General features: G+C 38.8%; 1 protein-coding gene across 4 annotated transcripts in view; it reads left to right on the top strand.

The window, feature by feature from the left end:
* The first annotated feature begins 12,981 nt into the window (after positions 1 to 12,981).
* MFSD14B (major facilitator superfamily domain containing 14B) overlaps positions 12,982 to 20,135 on the top strand; it is a 78,431-nt gene continuing 71,277 nt past the window's right edge. Inside the window, exon 1 of one of the 4 annotated variants that reach the window (XM_067744986.1) lies at positions 12,982 to 13,439. In XM_067744986.1, coding sequence (XP_067601087.1) covers positions 13,332 to 13,439 — 108 coding nt within the window. In that variant the 5' untranslated portion in view covers positions 12,982 to 13,331. Of the gene's footprint in view, positions 13,440 to 14,889; positions 14,910 to 14,986; positions 15,041 to 18,089; positions 18,109 to 20,135 lie in introns of those variants that run through there. The other 3 variants (XM_067744988.1, XM_067744987.1, XM_067744990.1) reach the window with 3 other exon arrangements.

Genomic DNA, 20,135 nt, shown 5'->3' with positions numbered 1-20,135 from the left:
AAAACTACAATGAGGTATCATCTCACACCAGTTAGAATGGGCATCATCAGAAATTCTACAAACAACAAATGCTGGAGAGGGTGTGGAGAAACGGGACCCCTCTTGCACTGTTGGTGAGAATGTAAATTGATACAGCCACTATGGAGAACAGTATGGAAGCTCCTTAAAAAAACTAAGAATTATCATATGACCCAGCAATCCCACTACTGGGCATATATCCAGAGAAAACCATAATTCAAAAAGACACATGCACCCCAATGTTCATTGCAACACTATTTACAATAGCCAGGTCATGGACTCAACCTAAATGTCCACTGACAGACAAATGGATAAAGAAGATATGGTACATACATACAGTGGAATATTACTCAGCCATAAAAGGGAAGGAAATTGGATCATTTGTAGAGACATGGATGGACTTAGAGACTGTCATACAGAGTGAAGTAAGTCAGAAGGAGAAAAACAAATATCATATATTAACTAATATACGTGGAATCTAGAAAAATGGTACAGATGAACTGGTTTGCAAGGCAGAAATAGACACAGATGTAGAGACCAAATGTATGGACACCAAGGAGGGGAAGTGGGGGGGGGGGTTGGTGGGATGAACTGGGAGATTGGGATTGACATACATACACTAATATGTATAAAATAGATAACTAAGAACCTGCAGTATAAAAATAAATAAAATAAAATTCAAATAAAAAGAGAGCTATTAAGCCACAAAAAAATAAAATGTTACTGCTACTTGCAAACCAACCAATGTTTGAAGTTTGAGGAATGTTAATTCTGTATGAGAATAGATCTATATTCAATAATAATCCTTTGTACCTCTAAAAAAAAAAAAACCAAAGCAGGATTTCTTTGTGTAACTTGGATGGATGATTCTATAATTCTTCTTAGAAGAGATGTGGTAGATATGACAAATTTCTTTACCACTGGTGTTTTACCGGGATCCTTGTCTTTGAATAGCTCTTCTAGGAGCTGCCTAGAAGGAATACTGCAGGTCTGTGTATGTGGTTGAAGAAGTTCTTTTGGACATATGTATATTTATGTGTGTGTTAAGGGGAATGTAATGGGGAGTGGGAAGGAATGCTGGGATATCAAAGTAAGTAAGGCTTACACTGGTAGTGGAATCCTAGTATGTTTCACTCCTGCACTTCAAAGTACAGTTCCTTTTACTTTTTGTTTTCTTAGTGTCTGCCATGGCACTTCACTCACAGAACTTCAACAGTTTCTCTATTTCTCTTTCAAGCCCCATGAATCTACCAGGAGCACCAGTGTTTTTAGTAAACAGTTCACAGACTTTAGCCTCAGTGAAAATTTCACCATTCTAGGTGTTCCACTTCTACATAGAGAGCTGAGCAATCTGACTGTTTTAAGTGCACTTTATTAACTGCTCCCACATCCAGTCCATAAGCAAGGCCTTTTGGTCCTGTTTCCAATCCATCCTTTTCTCTCCATCCCCATTGCCATCACCCTATTCAAGTCACCACCATATATTACCTGGACTATTGAAGTAGCCCTGTACCTGGTTCTCTTCCTTCTGTTTTTGCCTACAAAGCTACCAAAAGATTTTTTATCCATTTGTTTAATTATTGACTTTGGGCAGATTCTACAAATTGTTAAACTTGTAGAATAGGTAGGTCAAAGGAATATTTATGTAAAAATTTGCTCATATTGTCTAATTCATTACCTCCAAAAAGTTGAACTAATTTACACTTCACCAGTATTTACACATTCACCAACTTTGAATATTATTATTCTGTTTAATCTTTGCTGTTCTTAAAATGGAAAGTGATGTTTCATTATTCTAATTTACATTTCTTTGGTTACTAATCAGAATGAATATATCTTTTTATGTTTTTTAACAGTTTGTATTTCTTATTTTGAAATTGCCCTGTTCATGATTCTTTGCTCATTTGGGGGGAAGAGAAGATTATGTGTCTTTTTAAAATTGATATATAGAACTCTTAGTAAAATACAGATACTAACCTTTTCACTGCCCTCTATGTTACATATTTTCTCCCCCAAATATATTTTATTGCTGCCTTTATTTATTATTTTTTAAACTAAGGATCCAATAAAGGTTGCTTATATTTGGTTGTTAGGTACCTTTAGTTTCTTTTTAATATAGAAGAGTCTCTCAAAAATTTTTGTATGCATATAGTCTCTTACTTCTCTCTGTTGCATAGTGTTCTATAGTATGCATCTGTCACATTAAATTTATCCAGCCATGGAGGCCTAGATTTTCTCCAACACCCTCATCCCACAAATAATGGTACAATAAAAATTCCTGCCACTATCCTTTTATGTGTTGATGTGAGAATTTCTCTGAGATACACAAGTATGGTTTGTTTGGTTGCTGAGCAATGCATATTAACATCAATAAGAATTACCTGATTTCTTTCCAGAAAGGCCTTACCAGCCTAAATTCCCACCAGCATTAGACTACCAAGACTTGTATATTGTTTAACCATTTACTGGCAGCAAAGCAAAGGTAAATTTCTAAATATATCTCATTTGGTTTTATCCATATGTAAATGAAGATTAAAATGCCTACCTTATAAAGTTAAGATGAAGATGAAAGGTAATATATAAATCACTTATCACCAATCACTCACTAAATGATAGCCAGTGTTATTATCACGTCTCTTCTGTTAGACTGTCCGCTCTTTGATAGCATGCATAAGTCTTCAGCTATTTCTGCCTGTCTCTCTTCCCCCATTCCAAATTCTCTGAGTTACAAATTGTGATGGGGGTATCCTTATTAACCTGACAATTTACTTCTAGAAGTCACAAATTGAGTAGCAAGAGTCTAGGCTCTAGCACACATTATAAAACATTTTGCTTTGGAGAAATCACATTTAAGTTGTTTATTTTATTAGATTGTGTTCAGTGAAGGACTAACTCAGCAGGCCTGGCTCACCTAAAGCCTACATATTCCAAACAAAGGTTTGGCCTGGAGGAGCTTCAAGATGGCAGAAGAGTAAGACATGGAGATCACCTTCATCTCCACAAATACATCAGAAATACATCTACATGTGGAACAACCCCTATAAAACACCTACTGAATGTTGGCAGAAGAACTCAGACCTCTCAAAAGGCAAGAAGCTCCCCACATACCTGGGTAGGGCAAAAGAAAAAGAAAAAACAGAGGCAAAAGAATAGGGACGGGACCTGCACCAGTGGGAGGGAGCTGTGAAGGAGGAAAAGTTTCCACACACTAGGTAGCTGTGGGTGGCGGAGGGAGGAAACTTCAGAGCCATGGAGGACAGCATAGCAACAGGGGTGCGGAGGGCAAAGCGGAGAGATTCCCGCACAGAGGATTGGTGCGGACCAGCACTCACCAGCTTGAGAGACTTGTCTGCTCACCCACTGGGGTGGGCGGTGGCTGGGAGCTGAGGTTCGGGCTTCGGAGGTCAGATGCCAGGGAGAGGACTGGGGTTGGCTGCATGAACATGGCCTGAAGGGGGCTAGTGTGCCACAGCTAGCCGGGAGGGAGTCCGGGAAAAGGTCTGGAGCTGCCGATGAGACAAGAGACTTTTTCTTGCCTCTTTGTTTCCTGATGCGTGAGGAGACAGGAATAAGAACACCACTCAAAGGAGCTCCAGAGACGGGCGTGAGCCACGGCTATCAGCGTGGACCCCAGAGACGGGCATGAGACACTAAGGCTGCTGCTGCAGCGACCAAGAAGCCTGTGTGCAAGCACAGGTCACTATCCACACCTCCACTCCCGGGAGCCTGTGCAGCCTGCCACTGCCAGGGTGCCGTGATCCAGGGACAACTTCCCTGGGAGAACACACGGTGCGCCTCAGGCTGGTGCAAGGTCATGCCAGCCTCTGCCGCTGCAGACTCATCCTGAACTCCTTATCCCTCCCTCCCCCCAGCCAGAGTGAGCCAGAGCCCCCGAATCAGCGGCTCTTTTAACCTCTTCCTGTCTGAGTGAAGAACAGACGTCCTCTGGCAACCTACATGCAGAGGCGGGGCCAAATCCAAAGCTGAACCCCAGGAGCTGCGCGAACAAAGAAGAGAAAGGGAAATTTCTCCAAGCAGCCTCAGGAGCAGCGGATTAAATCTCCACAGACAACTTGATGTACACTGCATCTGTGGAATACCTGAATAGACAACGAATCATCTCAAATTGAGGAGGTGGACTTTGAGAGCAAGATTTATTATTTTTCCCCCTTTTCCTCTTTTTGTGAGTGTGTATGTGTATGCTTCTGTGTGAGATTTTGTCTGAGATAGCTTTGCTTTCACCATTTGTCCCAGGGTTCTGTCTATCCATTTTATTTTTTATTTTCCTATTATAATTTTTAGCACTTGTTATCATTGGTGGATTTGTTTTTTGGTTTGGTTGTTCTCTTCTTTCTTTCATTTTTTCTTTTTTTAATTACTTGAAAATTTTTTTAATAATTATTTTTTATTTTAATAACTTTGTTTCATTTTATTTTACTTTACCTTATTTTATCTTCGTTCGTTCTTTCTTTCTTTTCTTCCTTTATTGTGAGCCGTGTGGATGACAGGCTCTTTGTACTCCAGCCAGGTGTCAGGGCTGAGCCTCTGAGGTGGGAGAGCCAAATTCAAGACACTGGTCCACAAGAGACCTCCCAGCTCCACATAATATCAAACGGTGAAAATCTTCCAGATATCTCCATCTCAATGCCAAGACTCAGCTCCACTCAACGACCAGCAAGCTACAGTACTGGACACCCTATGACAAACAACTAGCAAGACAGGAACACAACCCAATCCATTAGCACAGAGGCTGCCTAAAATCATAATAAGGACACAGACACCCCAAAAGGTACCACAAGAAGTGGACCTGTCCACTGGAAAGGCAAGATCCAGCCTCATCCACCAGAACACAGGCACTAGTCCCCTCTACCAGGAACCCAGCACAACCCACTGAACCAACCTTAGCCACTGGGGACAGACACCAAAAACAATGGGAACTACGAACCTGCAGCCTGTGAAAAGCAGACCCCACATGCAGTAAGTTAAGCAAACTGAGATGACAGAGAAACACACAGTGGATGAAGGAGCAAGGAAAAAACTGACCAGATCTAACAAATGAAGAGGGAATAGGCAGTCTACCTGAAAAAGAATTCAGAATAATGATAGTAAAGATGATCCAAAATCTTGGAAATAGAATGGACAAAATACAAGAAACGTTTAACAAGGAACTAGAAGAACTAAAGTGCAAAGAAACAGTGATGAACAACACAATAAATGAAACTAAAAATTCTCTAGAAGGAATCAATAGCAGAATAACTGAGGCAGAACGGGTAAGTGACCTGGAAGATAAAATAGTGGAAATAACTACTGCAGAGCAGAATAAAGAAAAAAGAATGAAAAGAATTGAGGACAGTCTTAGATATCTCTGGGACAACATTAAATGCACCAACATTCGCATTATAGGGGTCCCAGAAGAAGAAGAGAAAAAGAAAGGGACTGAGAAAATATTTGAAGAGATCATAGTTGAAAACTTCCTAATGTGGGAAGGGAAATAGTTAACGAAGTCCAGGAAGCACAGAGAGCCCCATACAGGATAAATCCAAGGAGAAACATGCCAAGACACATATTAATCAAAGTATCAAAAATTAAATACAAAGAAAAAATATTAAAAGCAGCAAGGGAAAAATAAATAAATAACACACCCAGGAATCCCCATAAGGTTAACAGGTGATCTTTCAGCAGAAACTCTGTAAGGCAGAAGGGAATGGCAGGACATATTTAAAGTGATGAAGGAGAAAAACCTAAAACCAAGATTACTCTACCCAGCAAGGATCTCATTCAGATTTGACAGAGAAATGAAAACCTTTACAGACAAGCAAAAGCTAAGACAATTCAGCACCACGAATCCAACTTAACAACAAATGCTAAGGGAACTGCTCTAGGCAGGAAAAACAAGAGAAGGAAAAGACCTACAATAACAAACACAAAACAATTAAGAAAATGGCAATAGGAACATACATATCAATAATTACCTTAAATGTAAATGGATTAAATGTTCCAACCGAAAGACATAGACTGGCTGAATGGATACAAAAACAAGAGCCGTATATACGCTGTCTACAGGTGACCCACTTCAGACCTAGGGACACATAAAGACTGAAAGTGAGGGGATGTAAAAAAATATTCCATGCAAATGGAAATCAAAAGAAAGCTGGAGTAGCAATTCTCATATCAGACACAATGTACTTTAAAACAAAGACTATTACAAGAAACAAAGAAGGACACTACACAATGATTAAGGGATCAATCCAAGAAAAAGATATAACAATTGTAAATATTTATGCACCCAAGATAGGAGCACCTCAATACATAAGGCAAATAGTAACACCCATAAAAGGTGTAACGACAGTAACACAATCACAGTAGGGGACTTGTAACACCACACTTTCACAAATGGACAGACCATCCAAAATGAAAATAAATGAAAATAAATAAGGAAACACAAGCTTTAAATGATACATTAAACAAGATGGACTTAATTGCCATTTACAGGACATTGCATCAAAAAACAACAGAGTACACATTCTTCTCAGGTGCTCATGTAACATTCTCTAGGATAGATCATATCTTGGGTCACAAATCAAGCCTTGGTAAATTTAACAAAACTGAAATTGTGAGAGGTCCGTGTACCACAAAAAAAAGAAAAAAATTCAACATGCATTTATGACAAAAAAAAAAAACCCTCCAGACAGTAGGCAGTAGAGGGAACCTACCTCAACATAATAAAGGCCACATATGACAAACCCACAATCAACATTGTCCTCAATGGTGAAAAACTAAAACCATTTCCACTAAGATCAGGAACAAGACAATGTTGCCCACTCTAACCGCTATTATTTACATTGTTTTGGAAGTTTTAGCCACAGCAATCAGAGAAGAAAAAGAAATAAAAGGAATCCAAATTGGAAAAGAAGAAGTAAAACTGTCACTGTTTGCAGATGACATGATACTCTACATAGAGAATCCTAAAGATGCTACCAGAAAACTACTAGAGCTAATCAATGAATTTGGTAAAGTAGTAGGATAGAAAATTAATGCACAGAAATCTCTAGTATTCCTATACACTAATGATGAAAAATCTGAAAGTGAAATTAAGGAAAGACTTGCATTTACCTTTGCAACAAAAAGAATAAAATACCTAGGAATAAACCTACTAAGGAGACAAAAGACTTGTATGCAGAAAACTATAAGACACTGATGAAAGAAATTAAAGATGATACAAATAGATGGAGAGATATACCATGTTCTTGTATTGGGAGAATCAACATTGTGAAAATGACTATACTACCCAAGACAATCTGCAGATTAAATGCAATACCTATCAAACTACCACTGGCGTTTTTCATAGAAGTAGAACAAAATAGTTCACAATTTGTATGGAAACACAAAAGACCCCGAATAGCCAAAGCAATCTTGAGAAGGAGCTGGAGGAATCAGCCTCCCTGACTTCCAACTATACTACAATGCTACAGTAATCAAGACAGCATGGTACTGGCACAAAAACAGAAATATAGATCAATGGAACAGGAATGAAAGCCCAGAGATAAACCCATGCCCATATGGCCAACTTATCATTGATAAAGGAGGCAAGAATATACAGTGGAGAAAAGAGAGCCTCTTCAATAAGTGGTGCTGGGAAAACTGGACAGCTACATCTAAAAGAATGAAATTAGAACACTCCCTAACACCATACACAAAATAAAGTCAAAATGGATTAAAGACCTAAATGTAAGGCCAGACATTATAAAATTCTTAGAGGAAAACAGAGACAGAACACTCTATGACATAAATCACAGCAAGATCCTTTTTGACCCACCTCCTAGAGTAATGGAAATAAAAACAAAAATAAACAAATGGGACCTAATGAAACTTAAAAGCTTTGCACAGCAAAGGAAACAATAAAGAATACAAAAAGACAACCCTCAGCATGGGAGAAAATATTTGCAAATGAAGCTACTGACAAAGGATTAATCTCCAAAACATACAAGCAGCTCATGCAGCTCAGTATCAAAAAAACAAACAACCCAATCGAAAAATGGGCAGAATACCTAAATAGACATTTCTCCAAAGAAGATATACAGATTGCCAACAAACACATGAAAGAATGCTCAACATCATTAATCATTAGAGAAATGCAAATCAAAACTACAATGAAAAAAAAAATAAAAAATAAAAAAAAAACTACAATGAGATATCATCTCACACCAGTCAGAATGGCCATCATCAAAAATGCTGGAGAGGGTTTGGAGAAAATGGAACCCTCTTGCACTGTTGGTGGGAATGGACATTGATATAGCCACTGTGCAGGACAGTATGGAGGTTCCTTGAAAACCTAAAAATAGAACTACCATACGACCCGGCAATCCCACTACTGGGCATATACCCTGAGAAAACCATAATTCAAAAAGAGTCATGTACCACAATGTTCATTGTAGCTCTATTTACAATAGCCAGGACATGGTAGCAACCTAAGTGTCCACCGGCAGATGAATGGATCAAGATGTGGCACATCTTGTTACAATGGAATATTACTCAGCCATAAAAAGAAACGAAATTGAGTTATTTGTAGTGATGTGGATGGACCTAGAATTTGTTATACATAGTGAAGTAAGTCAGAAAGAGAAAAACAAATACCGTACGCTAACACATTTATATGGAATCTAGAAATAAAGGTCATGAAGAATCTAGGGGAAGGATGGAAATAAAGACACAAACCTACTAGAGAATGGACTTGAGGACATGGGGAGGGGGAAGGTTAAGCTGAGACAAAGTGAGAGAGTGGCATGGACATAGATACACTACCATATGTAAAACCGATAGCTAGTGGGACGCAGCCGCATAGCACAGGGAGTTCAGCTGGGTGCTTTGCGACCACCTAGAGGGGTGGGATGGTGGGGCAAGGGAGATGCAAGAGGGAAGAGATATGGGGATATATTTATATGCATAGCTGATTCACTTTGTTATAAGGCAGAAACTAACACACCCTTGTAAAGCAATTATACTCCAATATAGATGAAAAAAACACCCCAAGAAACAAAGGTTTGGCCCGTGACTGTCTTCTGGGAGATAACCTCTAAGCCCTTGGAATTTCCCTATAAGCCTGATAATAATGGCTTTGTTTACCTGGGGCCTTGGAGTATGCTAGGAAGCTTATGCTAACAATGTGATTTATGATGGGGTCTTTGGGCCACTTGGTATCAATATCATCTCTGGAGGGGCTGAGGACTGAGTACCTAAGGTCAGTCACTTGGTGCTCCATGCTATGTGACTGACCCCCAATAAACACCTTGGATACCAAGGCTTAGGTAAGCTTCCTGGGCTTCATGCATATTGTCACACATCATTGCTGGGGTAATTAAACGATATCCATAGCCTCCACTCAGAGAAGACAACTGGAAACTTGTTGCATGGTCTCTCCTGGACTCTGCCCTATGTGCCCTTTAACTTTTCTGATTTCAATCTGCATCCTTTCACTGTAATAAACCATACCATGAGTTTAAAGGCTTTTCCTTTTCTTAATTAAAATGTTTATTAAATTATTTTTTATTAATTATTGCTCCAGCTTTATTGAGGTATAATCAATAAAAACTGAAAAAATTTATGGTGTTCAGTTGATGTTTTCATATTCATATAGACTATGAAATAGTCACTCCAACCAAGCTATTAACATATCTATCACTTCACAGTTGCCATTTTCTTTGGTTTTTCTTTTTGTAATGAGAACACTTAGGATCAACCCTCTTAGCAAATTTCAAGAACACAATACAGTACTGATAATGACAGTCACACTGCTGTACATTAGGTCTTCAGAACTTATTTTGCATAACTGAAATTATATACTCATTGACAAACATCTCCCATTTCTCTCTTCCTCAAACCCCTGGAAACCACCATTCTACTCCACTGCTTCTAGGAGTTTGGCTATTTTAGATTCCACATGTAAGTGACATCAAGCAATACTTGTCTTTCTGTATTTGGCTTATTTCATTTAGCATAATGTCCTCCAGGCTCATCCATGTTGTCACAAATGGCCATATTTACATCGTTTAAAATGATGAATTATATAATATTGCAATATACATATATATATATATCACATTTTCTTTAAACAATCATCTGAAGATAAATATTTATGTTGTTTCCATATCTTGCCAACTGTGAATAATGCTGCAATAAACATGGGAGTGCAGCTATCTCTTTGAGATTCTGATTTTATTTCTTCTGGATATATACCCAGAAGTGGGATCGCTGGATCATACGGTAATTTTGTTTTTTTACATTTGGGGAGAAGCTCTATACTGTTTTCCACATTGTCTGTACCAATTTACATTCCCACCAGCAGTGTACACATGTTCACTTTTATCAAAATTCTTGCAACACTTGTTATTTTTTGTCTTTTTTATAACAGCCATTCTAACAGATTTGAGGTGGTATCTCACTGTGGTTTTGATTTGCATTTCCTTGATGATTAGTGAAGTTGAGCATCTTTTCATATACCTGTTGGTCATTTGCACGTCTTCTTTTGAGAAATGTCTATTTAGGTCTTTTGCCCATGTGGTTTTTTTGGGGGTTTTTTTGGGGTTTTTTTGCGGTACGCGGGCCTCTCACTGTTGTGGCCTCTCCCTTTGCGGAGCACAGGTTCCGGACGCGCAGGCTCAGTGGCCATAGCTCACGGACCCAGCCACTCCGCGGGACGTGGGATCTTCCCGGACCTGGGCACGAACCCGTGTCCCCTGCATCGGCAGGCGGACTCTCAACCACTGTGCCACCAGGGAAGCCCTTGCCCATGTTTTAATCAGGCTATTTATTTATCTATTTGCTATTAAGTTGCATGAGTTCCATATATATTTTAGATATTAACCCCTTATTGGATATATAATTTGAAAATATTTTCTCCCATTCAGTAGGTTGCTTTTTCATTTTGTTGATTATTTCCTTTGCTGTACAAAAGCTTTATATGCAATCTCACTTGTCTAATTTTGCTTTGTAGCCTGTGCTTTTGGTGTCATATCAAAAAAATATTTGTCCAGTCAGATTTTTTCCGTTTTCCTTCAGTAGTTTTAGAGTTTCAGGTCTTATGTTTGAGAATTTCATCCACTTTGAGTGATGTATGGTGTAAGACAAGGGTCCAAGTTCATGGATTGCATATGGATATCCAATTTTCCAAATACCATAACACACGTATCCTTCAGTGAGTGCCATTATTTTCCTAGAGCCTAGGATGTTGAATTAAATTATGTGGAATCCCAGGTCTTTGACATTGATTAGTGCAGAATTAATTAGAAGGTAAGAATAAGGGTCTATTTAATTCCTATGGTATAACTATCAACACAATGCAATAAATAATTCATCTCCTAAAATTTACTTTTATGACTCTGCAAATCAAGGGACCAGACCTCACAGTGCCACCATCAAATATTACTTCCAGTGTTACATTTCTGGCAATGCATTTTAATTGGGATTTTCACAAACTGGTATGTATTTAGAATATAATCAAGAAAGATGACAAGTTCATTTTGGCATTTCAAACAAATGGAATTAGACATGTTTGTACAGATATAGAAGGCAGAACCAGAATCAAAGTATGGATGAAATAGTTTTTGGCTTAATAAAAAGGACATAATTCCAAAATATGATAGCTATCCATAAATGGATTGGGCCTATTTAACATATCCTCTTTTCTGGCTATATTTAAGAATAGGATAGGGGACAACTGGTCTGAGGTATCGTTGGGGGAATTTCCTACTCACAATTCAAGGCTGGTGGCTTCTAAAATCCTGTCAGTTTCCTAGTGCCGACTAAAAAGCCTTCAGTCAAGGATAAGTAGCAGTAAAGTCCCTGTTAGAAGGGGCAGTCTAGGTAGATGACCGGAGCTCAATACAAGAATTTCTATGTTCTTTCAGGAAAAACTGATTTTGGACATCAATATGCTTTGGGAAGCAATGTCTGATCAGTGAGTGTAAATGAAGCTATAACTCAGTACACCAAGTGCTATGGACTCAAGCCCTGGAAGGGACCTAAGCCAATGGATACACAATAGCAAATCAAACAAAAATCTTTAGGATTGTACAAGACCCATTTAAAACAACAACAATAATACAAGATGCAAATCAATAGTGAAATGACTGGACTTACTCCATTTTTCAGTTAAGTCCACCTGGGTCTCTTTAATAAGGAGGAAGACATAAGTTCTTCAGAGTTTCAGTGTTTGTCTTCTTTCAAATAGGCATCGAATTCTCAAACACCTAATAAAAAATATTCTGACTATATTTGTTCCCCAAATTCGTGGAGCAGGTCCTATCTATCACATTAACTCTTTAACTAGCCAAGCCACTTTACTTTTGGAGCTTAGGTTGGCATCTGCAAAGTAGGAATATCTCACAAGGTCCTTTCCAGACAGTAATCATAACATTTATAGAGCCACAATTAGTGTTAGCTGATTTCTGTACATCAGCACTTTACCCAAACATGATCTGAGACTTTGAGTAATCAGTTCATATACACCACGTTGGTACCATCAAGTAGCTCTGGATTGGAACAGGAATCTGTATGTTTCCTAAGACTGTCCTTCTCATGAATCCCACAGCCCAGGTAAGCTCTCTGTCAGCTTCTTTATAGACTTTGAAGAGGAACAGAATATCGTAGTTATAGCATACGGCACTTCCCCGGTTCGGGATTCCAGATCCCGGGGCTCTGTATCCGTGTCTGAACGTGCCCATCCATATACTTGTTGGCGGCACCAAACCAAGACCAGAAGTGCAGTCACTAACAAAACCCCCTGCACCTGACACCCTCAGCTCACCAGGTCCGGTTCTGTCTCAGGAAAAAGAAACTACTCTTGGGGGCCTTGGGAGATGACGCATTTCCGGCGTGCTGCGGAGTCCTGACGCCAAGGAGGCCCGGAAACGTGGAGGCGGGGCCTGAGGTGGGCGGGCGCTGCTGAGGCTTTGGGCGCAGGCGACGAACTTGTGGCGGGAGCTGAGATCCGGGGCGGGGCTTCCTGCCCCTCGCCGGCTTGTGGGGAAGCGGAGCGGGGCTACCTCGGCCGCTGGAGACGCTGTTGGCAGCTCTCTGAGTTGAGTTCTGTTCGTGGCTGTGGCTTGTGCCCGCTTTTAGCTGCTCTTCTCGCCTCGTTTCTCTTGCTGCTCCGGCCTCGGCAGCGCTCACAGCCCTCGGAGTCGCCACTGGCGCCGCCGCCTGAACCGCAGGCCGCTTTGGGCCGCGGAGCCCATGAGAGCGCGGGCCCCGCCGCCGCATTTGCGGCGTAGCTGTAGTCCCGGAACACCCCTAGCCGGCGCGGGCATGGCAGCGGCATGAACGCGGAATCTCCACTGGAGAGGGAGGAGAAGGCGGCGTCGGAGCCCGAGGCGGGAGCCATGGTGGAGAAGCGCGCGAGCGCGCGGGCCGCGAGTGGCAGCTCGGTGAGCGCGGGCTCGGAGTTCGGACGCTTTACTCAGCCCGAAGCCCCAAGCCAGGGGAGGTTGGGCGGCGTCGCGGCCGGAGTCCGGGGACGCCTGATGCGGGGCTGGGGCCTGGGTCGCCTGGGGATGAGGATATACTGATCCTCCGCGTCGGCTCGAGGGGCTCTGGCTGTCGGAAAGCCTGTCCTTTTCCGTGTCAGCCAGCCGAATTCATCACTGCTAGGCTTTCCTAGCACTGCTCATCGCTAGACAAAAATGTAGGCGACTTGGTTATTGATTTAAAAGACACCCGACGTGGGACCGTGAATATAAGTAATTTGGTTCTTTCAGAGTTCTCCATACACGTGACAGTGGATACTATTTTCATGGTGCACTTTCTGGCTTGAGCCTACTTAGAAGATGTATGGAGAACCTTTAGAACCGGCATTGGGCCCTGGACCGGGAAGCTGGCGGTGGAGGCTGGGCAGCGCCTTCCTGTTCCTTCATGGTTCTCTAGGCGGTCGCAGAAGCGGTTGGTGAGCAGGATTTCAGAGGAAGCTGCCTATCCCAGGGCCCAACTGAGGAGCGTATTCAGGCTAATCTCTTTTAACAGTTTCACATGAGATTCAGATGGCTTCCGAAGCACTGGTTTAATTGGCCTGGATTCAGCAGAACAGGCTGTCAGTGGCGCTTAAGTGTCTGACGTTGGAACTCTAAGCATAGAGTGTCATTTCTCAAAGATATATTTTTTTCTATTTAGGACAGGAAATATAGAAACAGTACAATGAATAGAAACTAATGCCAAGGAGACTTTTCCCAAAGAAAATAGAAATTTTAGGGAAATTAAATTATATGCAGTCGGCTTCAGATTTAATTTGCTTTTCAAGAATGCTAAATGATGTTGAAGGCCCCTTCCTGCCCAAGTGTCTTCTTATTTTTGAGAAAAAAAATTAGGAGTTCTTCATTTCGAAGATAAGATTTCTGGAAAGTGGGAAAGTGTTTTTGGTAGGAGGAGGGAAATTCTATAGAATTGGTTTTTCTCGTTTTGTTTTTGATTACATAAAATGTAGACTTATCTTCCTGCCGACTAAGGGAAATGAAACTGCCAGCTCCTCCTCCTGTCTTTGAATTGATAGACCATAATTACCAGTGGCCAAGCTAGGAACCTGAGAGGTAGACTCCATCCTTTCCCATCCCTTCATCCAATAAGTTAGTAAGTCTAGCTAAGTTTACCAGGTAAAGATTTTAGGTTTTTTATCCTTTCTGCATTCCTGTGGTTCAGTTCCTTAGCATTTTTGACCTAGATTTTGACTATCTCTTGAGACCCTTGCTTACTTCATCATCATGCTGCTCTCCATAGTATTGATTAGTGTAATCTAACGTGTAAATATGATCATTACTGCTGTCCTTAAATATTTTCATTGGCTCTCTTTGGCTTATAGGATAAAAAAAATAACCTGGCAGGTTGAAGCATTAAAGCATAGTGATTAGGTGAGCATGCTTGGAATCCCAGTTCCCACTTTTTATTACCTGTATAACTTTGGGCAAGTTATATAACCTCTCCACATTAATGATAGTGTTTACCTCAGAGAATTGTGAGGGTTACTACAACCTGGCACCTGGTAAGTCCTCAATAAATATTAGCTTTTATTGTTATTATTTCTCAATATTTTAAGCATGAATGATTGGTCAGAATGTATGGTGATCCTTGTCTGATAAAAAGCATTCATTTCTCTCCCATTTACTAATCTATAGAGGAACTAGACCCCAACCTAAAAGTTAAAGTTGCTGATTTTATATGCTTAGAACAGGAGTTTTTGAGGAATGTGTACTCAAAGAAACTGAGACAGTTTATTCCCTGATTGCTTTCCCTGTGAGTTGATGCTAATTTAGGCACAAACAGATGCCTGTCCAGTCTTTCCTTACCTCTTAGGGTGTGTCTAGTCAGTATTGATAAATTGCAGTGAATTCTGACAGTGAGTTTTGGTGCTTGCTCTACTTAGATGACTATAGCATGGGTAGGTAGCAGGGTTCAGCCACTGGTGCTTTTTGTAATGTGTGTTGCCTGGGAAAGCAGTGAATGTCTTTAATCATATATGTTCGTGTCATATGCCAGTACCCCCAAATTATACATCTTTCCTGTTTGCAGTTTCTTTCTAGTATTGCTTCCAGGTGCTACATTCTTTGGCCTCCAAGACTTGACTTCATTTTAATGTGTTGGAATTTCCTTATAGCTTGATTCTAGTGTATTCATGGTTTCAGTTTCGATGCCAGAAGCACAAGCAAGACTGCCCACATACAGGAAATCAGCTGAAACTTTTCTACCTTGTTTGGCAAAGAGATGTATTGACCTGAATAATAGAAGGGAATCACATATTTATTCTAAGAGACGATTGCAATCTAGAAAAGGGAGTTTTGTATAGTAAATAAGTTCTTGTTTTATTGTCCTTTCTTTGCCCTATCCCTTCCTAATTGTGCGTGTACATACACCTTGAAATGTTGTGTCAGAATTATTTGCATTATCATTGAATGCATATCCTTTTGGAATCATTTACCTTTGAGCATCTGAAGAGAATTAAGGATTTTCTGCAAAGAAAACACAACTGAGTTTAGCATACTGTGTATTTCAGAATGTTCATTGACTCCAAAAAGCCAGTACTTAGATACCAGTTAAGATCTCTGATGTAGGGCCTCTCAGGATCAATGCCATTCTGGTGACATTTGATGTGTTTTTAGTTGATTTTCCTCAGACCGTTTCAGAGGGGCTCCTGTAAAGACTAATTTTGATTTATAAGGACAAGAATATTATATACTTTATAGGCAAAATGGAAATAGTACTCAAGGGCAGTTTGTTACCCCCCAAAAAAAGGCTAAAATGACTAGATATGTTTTGTTTGTAAAGAGGTGAAAGAGGGGACTTCCCTGGCGGTCCAGTGGTTAAGACTCCACGCTTCCACTGCAGCAGGGCACGGGTTCCATCCCTGGTCAGGGAACTAAGATCCCACATCCCATGGGTGGCACGGCCAAAAAAAAAAAAAAAAGTGAGAGCGGACCTAGGGACATTTTAGGGGAATTTTTTTTTTAATTAGCTTTCAATTCTTAACACTGTTAGGAATCAGTATGATCATTTTAGTAATAAAATAGTACTGGGACATTAGCACAACCAAACTCTGTTAAGTAAATTATAGCAGATAAAAGAAATGAAAAGCATTTGTGAGCGGTTGATCTATCGCAATTCATAAAAGTAAATGCATTGTGCTTTCATAGCAGAAACATTTATATTTCATATTAAGAATTATGCAGATCTCTAGTCAACTTTCAAGCCTTTATCAGAACACAGACGTTGTTGCTGCTGTTATGTTGTTCTTAGGCCTAGTATAGGCAGGATTTTGTAAAACTTGCTTCTTAGGATATCTGAGCATCCTTTCCCACTGGTTTTCTTACTAGATTAAGTCTTTGAAGACAGGAACTACAGCTGTGTATATTTTAATCTAAAATAGTCCTTTAATCTAAAATAGTCTAAAATGAATGTGTGTTAGAGAAGTAAATTAGTCTAGTTTAAACCAGTAATTATGCTTATCAATGAAATTAGCTTGTTGCTTTTATATAAGTTTTGGTTGGACTTATAAAACAGATTGGAGAGTCTGTTTTATTCTCTGAAGAGTTTGTGTAAGATGGTAATACAGTTGTAGAACTTTGTGGTTCTTCAGTTTTTTTGGCTAATGTAGTTCTAGAACAATGTAGATTTTCCGTTTGATTTTCTGTTTCTTTCTGTCAATTTTAGTAAGTTGTATTTTCCTAGGAATTTGTCCACTTCATCTAAAATTTCAAATTAATTGGCATAAAGTTGTTCCTAACAGCCTCTTAGGCTCTTTTTAATTACTGTAGGATCTTTAGTCTATTTTTTTTTTATTGCTGACATTGGTAATTTTTACCTTATCTTTAAAAAATATTCTTTAGGGTCTTCTGGATAAATATTCACGAATTTTTCAAGTGGCATTAATTTCATGTCTTATTTCTGTATTATATGAACTATATCCAGGAAAATGTTCAGTAGTAATTGTAAAAGTGCACAGCCTTCTCTGCATACCAGGAATATATACTTTTTCCACTGTCAAGAATGATGTTAGCTATACAGGTGAGATAAACATGCTTTATTACACTATGGAAGCGTCTTTTTATTCCTCATTCTCCTTCTTGCTGGTGTTTTCTCTCTCCTTTCCCCCTTCTTTCTCTTTCCTTCCTTCCCTCTCTCCCTCCTTCTAGTGTAGTGTCTCATAGAACCTTCACAAGTGGTTTATGAAATCTGATATGTGCCCTGGGGAAAGAGGTTGTGGCGTAGCAAAGGCATTGTTATATGAAAATTGGAAGAGAAATTTGTCCTTAGTATCTGTAATCAATTATAAAAAATAAGAGTTTTTAACCCTGCAAAAAACATCATATTTGTGAAGTTTGGTCAATTTCCTATCTAGATGCCTGACTTTTTTATATGTAGCTTTGTATTTGCTTGTCTTTTAAAAACAGCTTTATTGAAATGTAATTATAAAAACTATATATGTTTACAGTGTACAGATTTGTGTTTTGACACTTGTGAAATCGTTACTGCAATCAACATAGTGAACATATCCATCACCCCTAAAAGTTTCCTTGTGCCCATTTGTACATCCTCTATCCACCTCCACCTTCCCAGGCAAGCATTTATCTACTTTCTGTTACTATATATTAGTTTTAATTATTTTAAGTTTTATATAAATGGGCTCATACAGAATATATTCTTTTTGGTCTGGCTTTTTTCAACTCAGATAAATTATTTTGAGATTTATTCATGTTGTTGTATAAATCAGTAGTGCATTCCTTTTTGTTGCTGAGTAGTGTTCAGTTGTATGGATGTATCAGTTTGTTTATCCATTCATCTCTTGGTGAACATTTGGTTTATCACCAGTTTTTGGCGGTTACAAATAAAGCGGCGATGAGCATTCATGAACCAGTCTTTGTATGGAGTATACTTTATTTTCTTTTAAGTAAATAAGTGGAATGGCTGGATCATATGGTAGGTGTATTGTTTAACTTTTTAAGAAACTGCCCAGCTGTTTTGAAAATTTTTAAATTTTAATTTTGCATTGGCACTAGCACTATGAGAGTTCATCTACATCCTCATCAACACTTGGTCAGTCAATTTTAGCCCTACCTACTAGAAGTAGGTCTGTAGTGGTATCTTACCATGCTTTTATTTTGCATCTCCCTATGGCTAATTATGTTCAACATCTTTCCGTAAACTTACTTGCCATTTGTATATCCTCTTGGTGAAGTGTCTGTTCACATCTTTTGCCTATTTATTTGTTGTTGTTGGGTCGTTTATTATCTTATAATTGAGTTTTAAGAGTTCTTTATATATTGGGGTTGTAAGTCTTTTATCAGATATATGTTTGCAAATATTTTCTTCTCAGCAGAAGTTTTAATGAAATTTAATTTTATCAATATGCTCTTTAGGGATTGTGTTTTTGGTTTCATATCCAAGAAATCCTAACTCAGTATCACAATAATTTCCTTTTATATTTTTAGAATGTTTTTAAATTTTACAATTAGGTTTATGACCCATTTTGAATTAATTTTTTATATGGTGTACAGTATTAGTGGCAGTTCTTTTTTTGCATATGGTAACGTGAATTGTTGCCTCTTCTGTTGAAAAGACTTATTCACTGAATTGCCTTTGCACCTTTGTCAAAATTCAGTTATCCATGTATGTGTCAGTCTATTCTGGATTCTTTATTTTGTTTCATTGATCTGTTTGTTTATCTTTACATCAGTACCGTTCAATCGCTATTACTGGAGATTCATAGTAAGATTTGGAACGAATAGAGTTTGTCCTACAACCTTGTTCTTCTCTTTTAAAACTGTTTTGGCTATTCTGGGTCCTTTGCATTTTAGAATTATAGAATCAGCTTGTCAATTTCTACAAAAAAGCCTGCTGATATTTTCATTGGGCTTTTGTTGATCCAGAAGATCAGTTTAGGAAGAATTGAAAACAGTATAGTCTTCTGATCCATAAATGAGGTATTTCTCCATTTATTTTAGATCTTTAATTTCTTTCAACTGTGCTTTATAAGTTTCAACAGGTCTTTTGTGTCATTTGTCACATTTTCCCTATATCACATGTTTTAGGTGCTATTGAACATGTAAATGTAATATAAATGTAAATTATTAAGAAATTTTAAATTCACAACTGTTTGTTGCCAATATATAGAAATACAGTTGATTTAAGAAAAAATTTTAATTGTGATATAATATACAAAATTGTAAATTGTAACAAAATTTACAATTTAATTATTTTTATGTGTATAGTTCAGTAGTGTTAAGTACATTCACATTGTTGTGCAACCAATCTCCAGAACTTTTTCATCTTCTAAAACTGAAACTCTATATCCATTAAAGAGCAACTTCCCATTTACTCCAGCTCCTGGTAACCACCATTCTGCCTTCAGTTTCTGAGTATTGACTACTCTAGATACCTCATATAAGTGGAGTCATATACATAATTTGTCATTTTCTGACTGGCTTATTTCACTTAGCATAATGTCCTCAAGACATGTTGTCTTCAAGATTGTTGAAGGCATGTATGGCATGTGTCAGGATTTCCATTTTTAAAAAAAAATAAATTATTTATTTATTTATTTTTGGCTGCGTCGGGTCCTTGTTGCTCCGTGCTTTTGGCTGCGT

The sequence above is a fragment of the Pseudorca crassidens genome, chromosome 7 (assembly GCF_039906515.1).
Source record: "Pseudorca crassidens isolate mPseCra1 chromosome 7, mPseCra1.hap1, whole genome shotgun sequence".
NCBI lineage: Eukaryota > Metazoa > Chordata > Mammalia > Artiodactyla > Delphinidae > Pseudorca > Pseudorca crassidens.
Note: the sequence above shows the minus strand (reverse complement) of the source record. Positions and strands in the feature narration are given on the sequence as shown.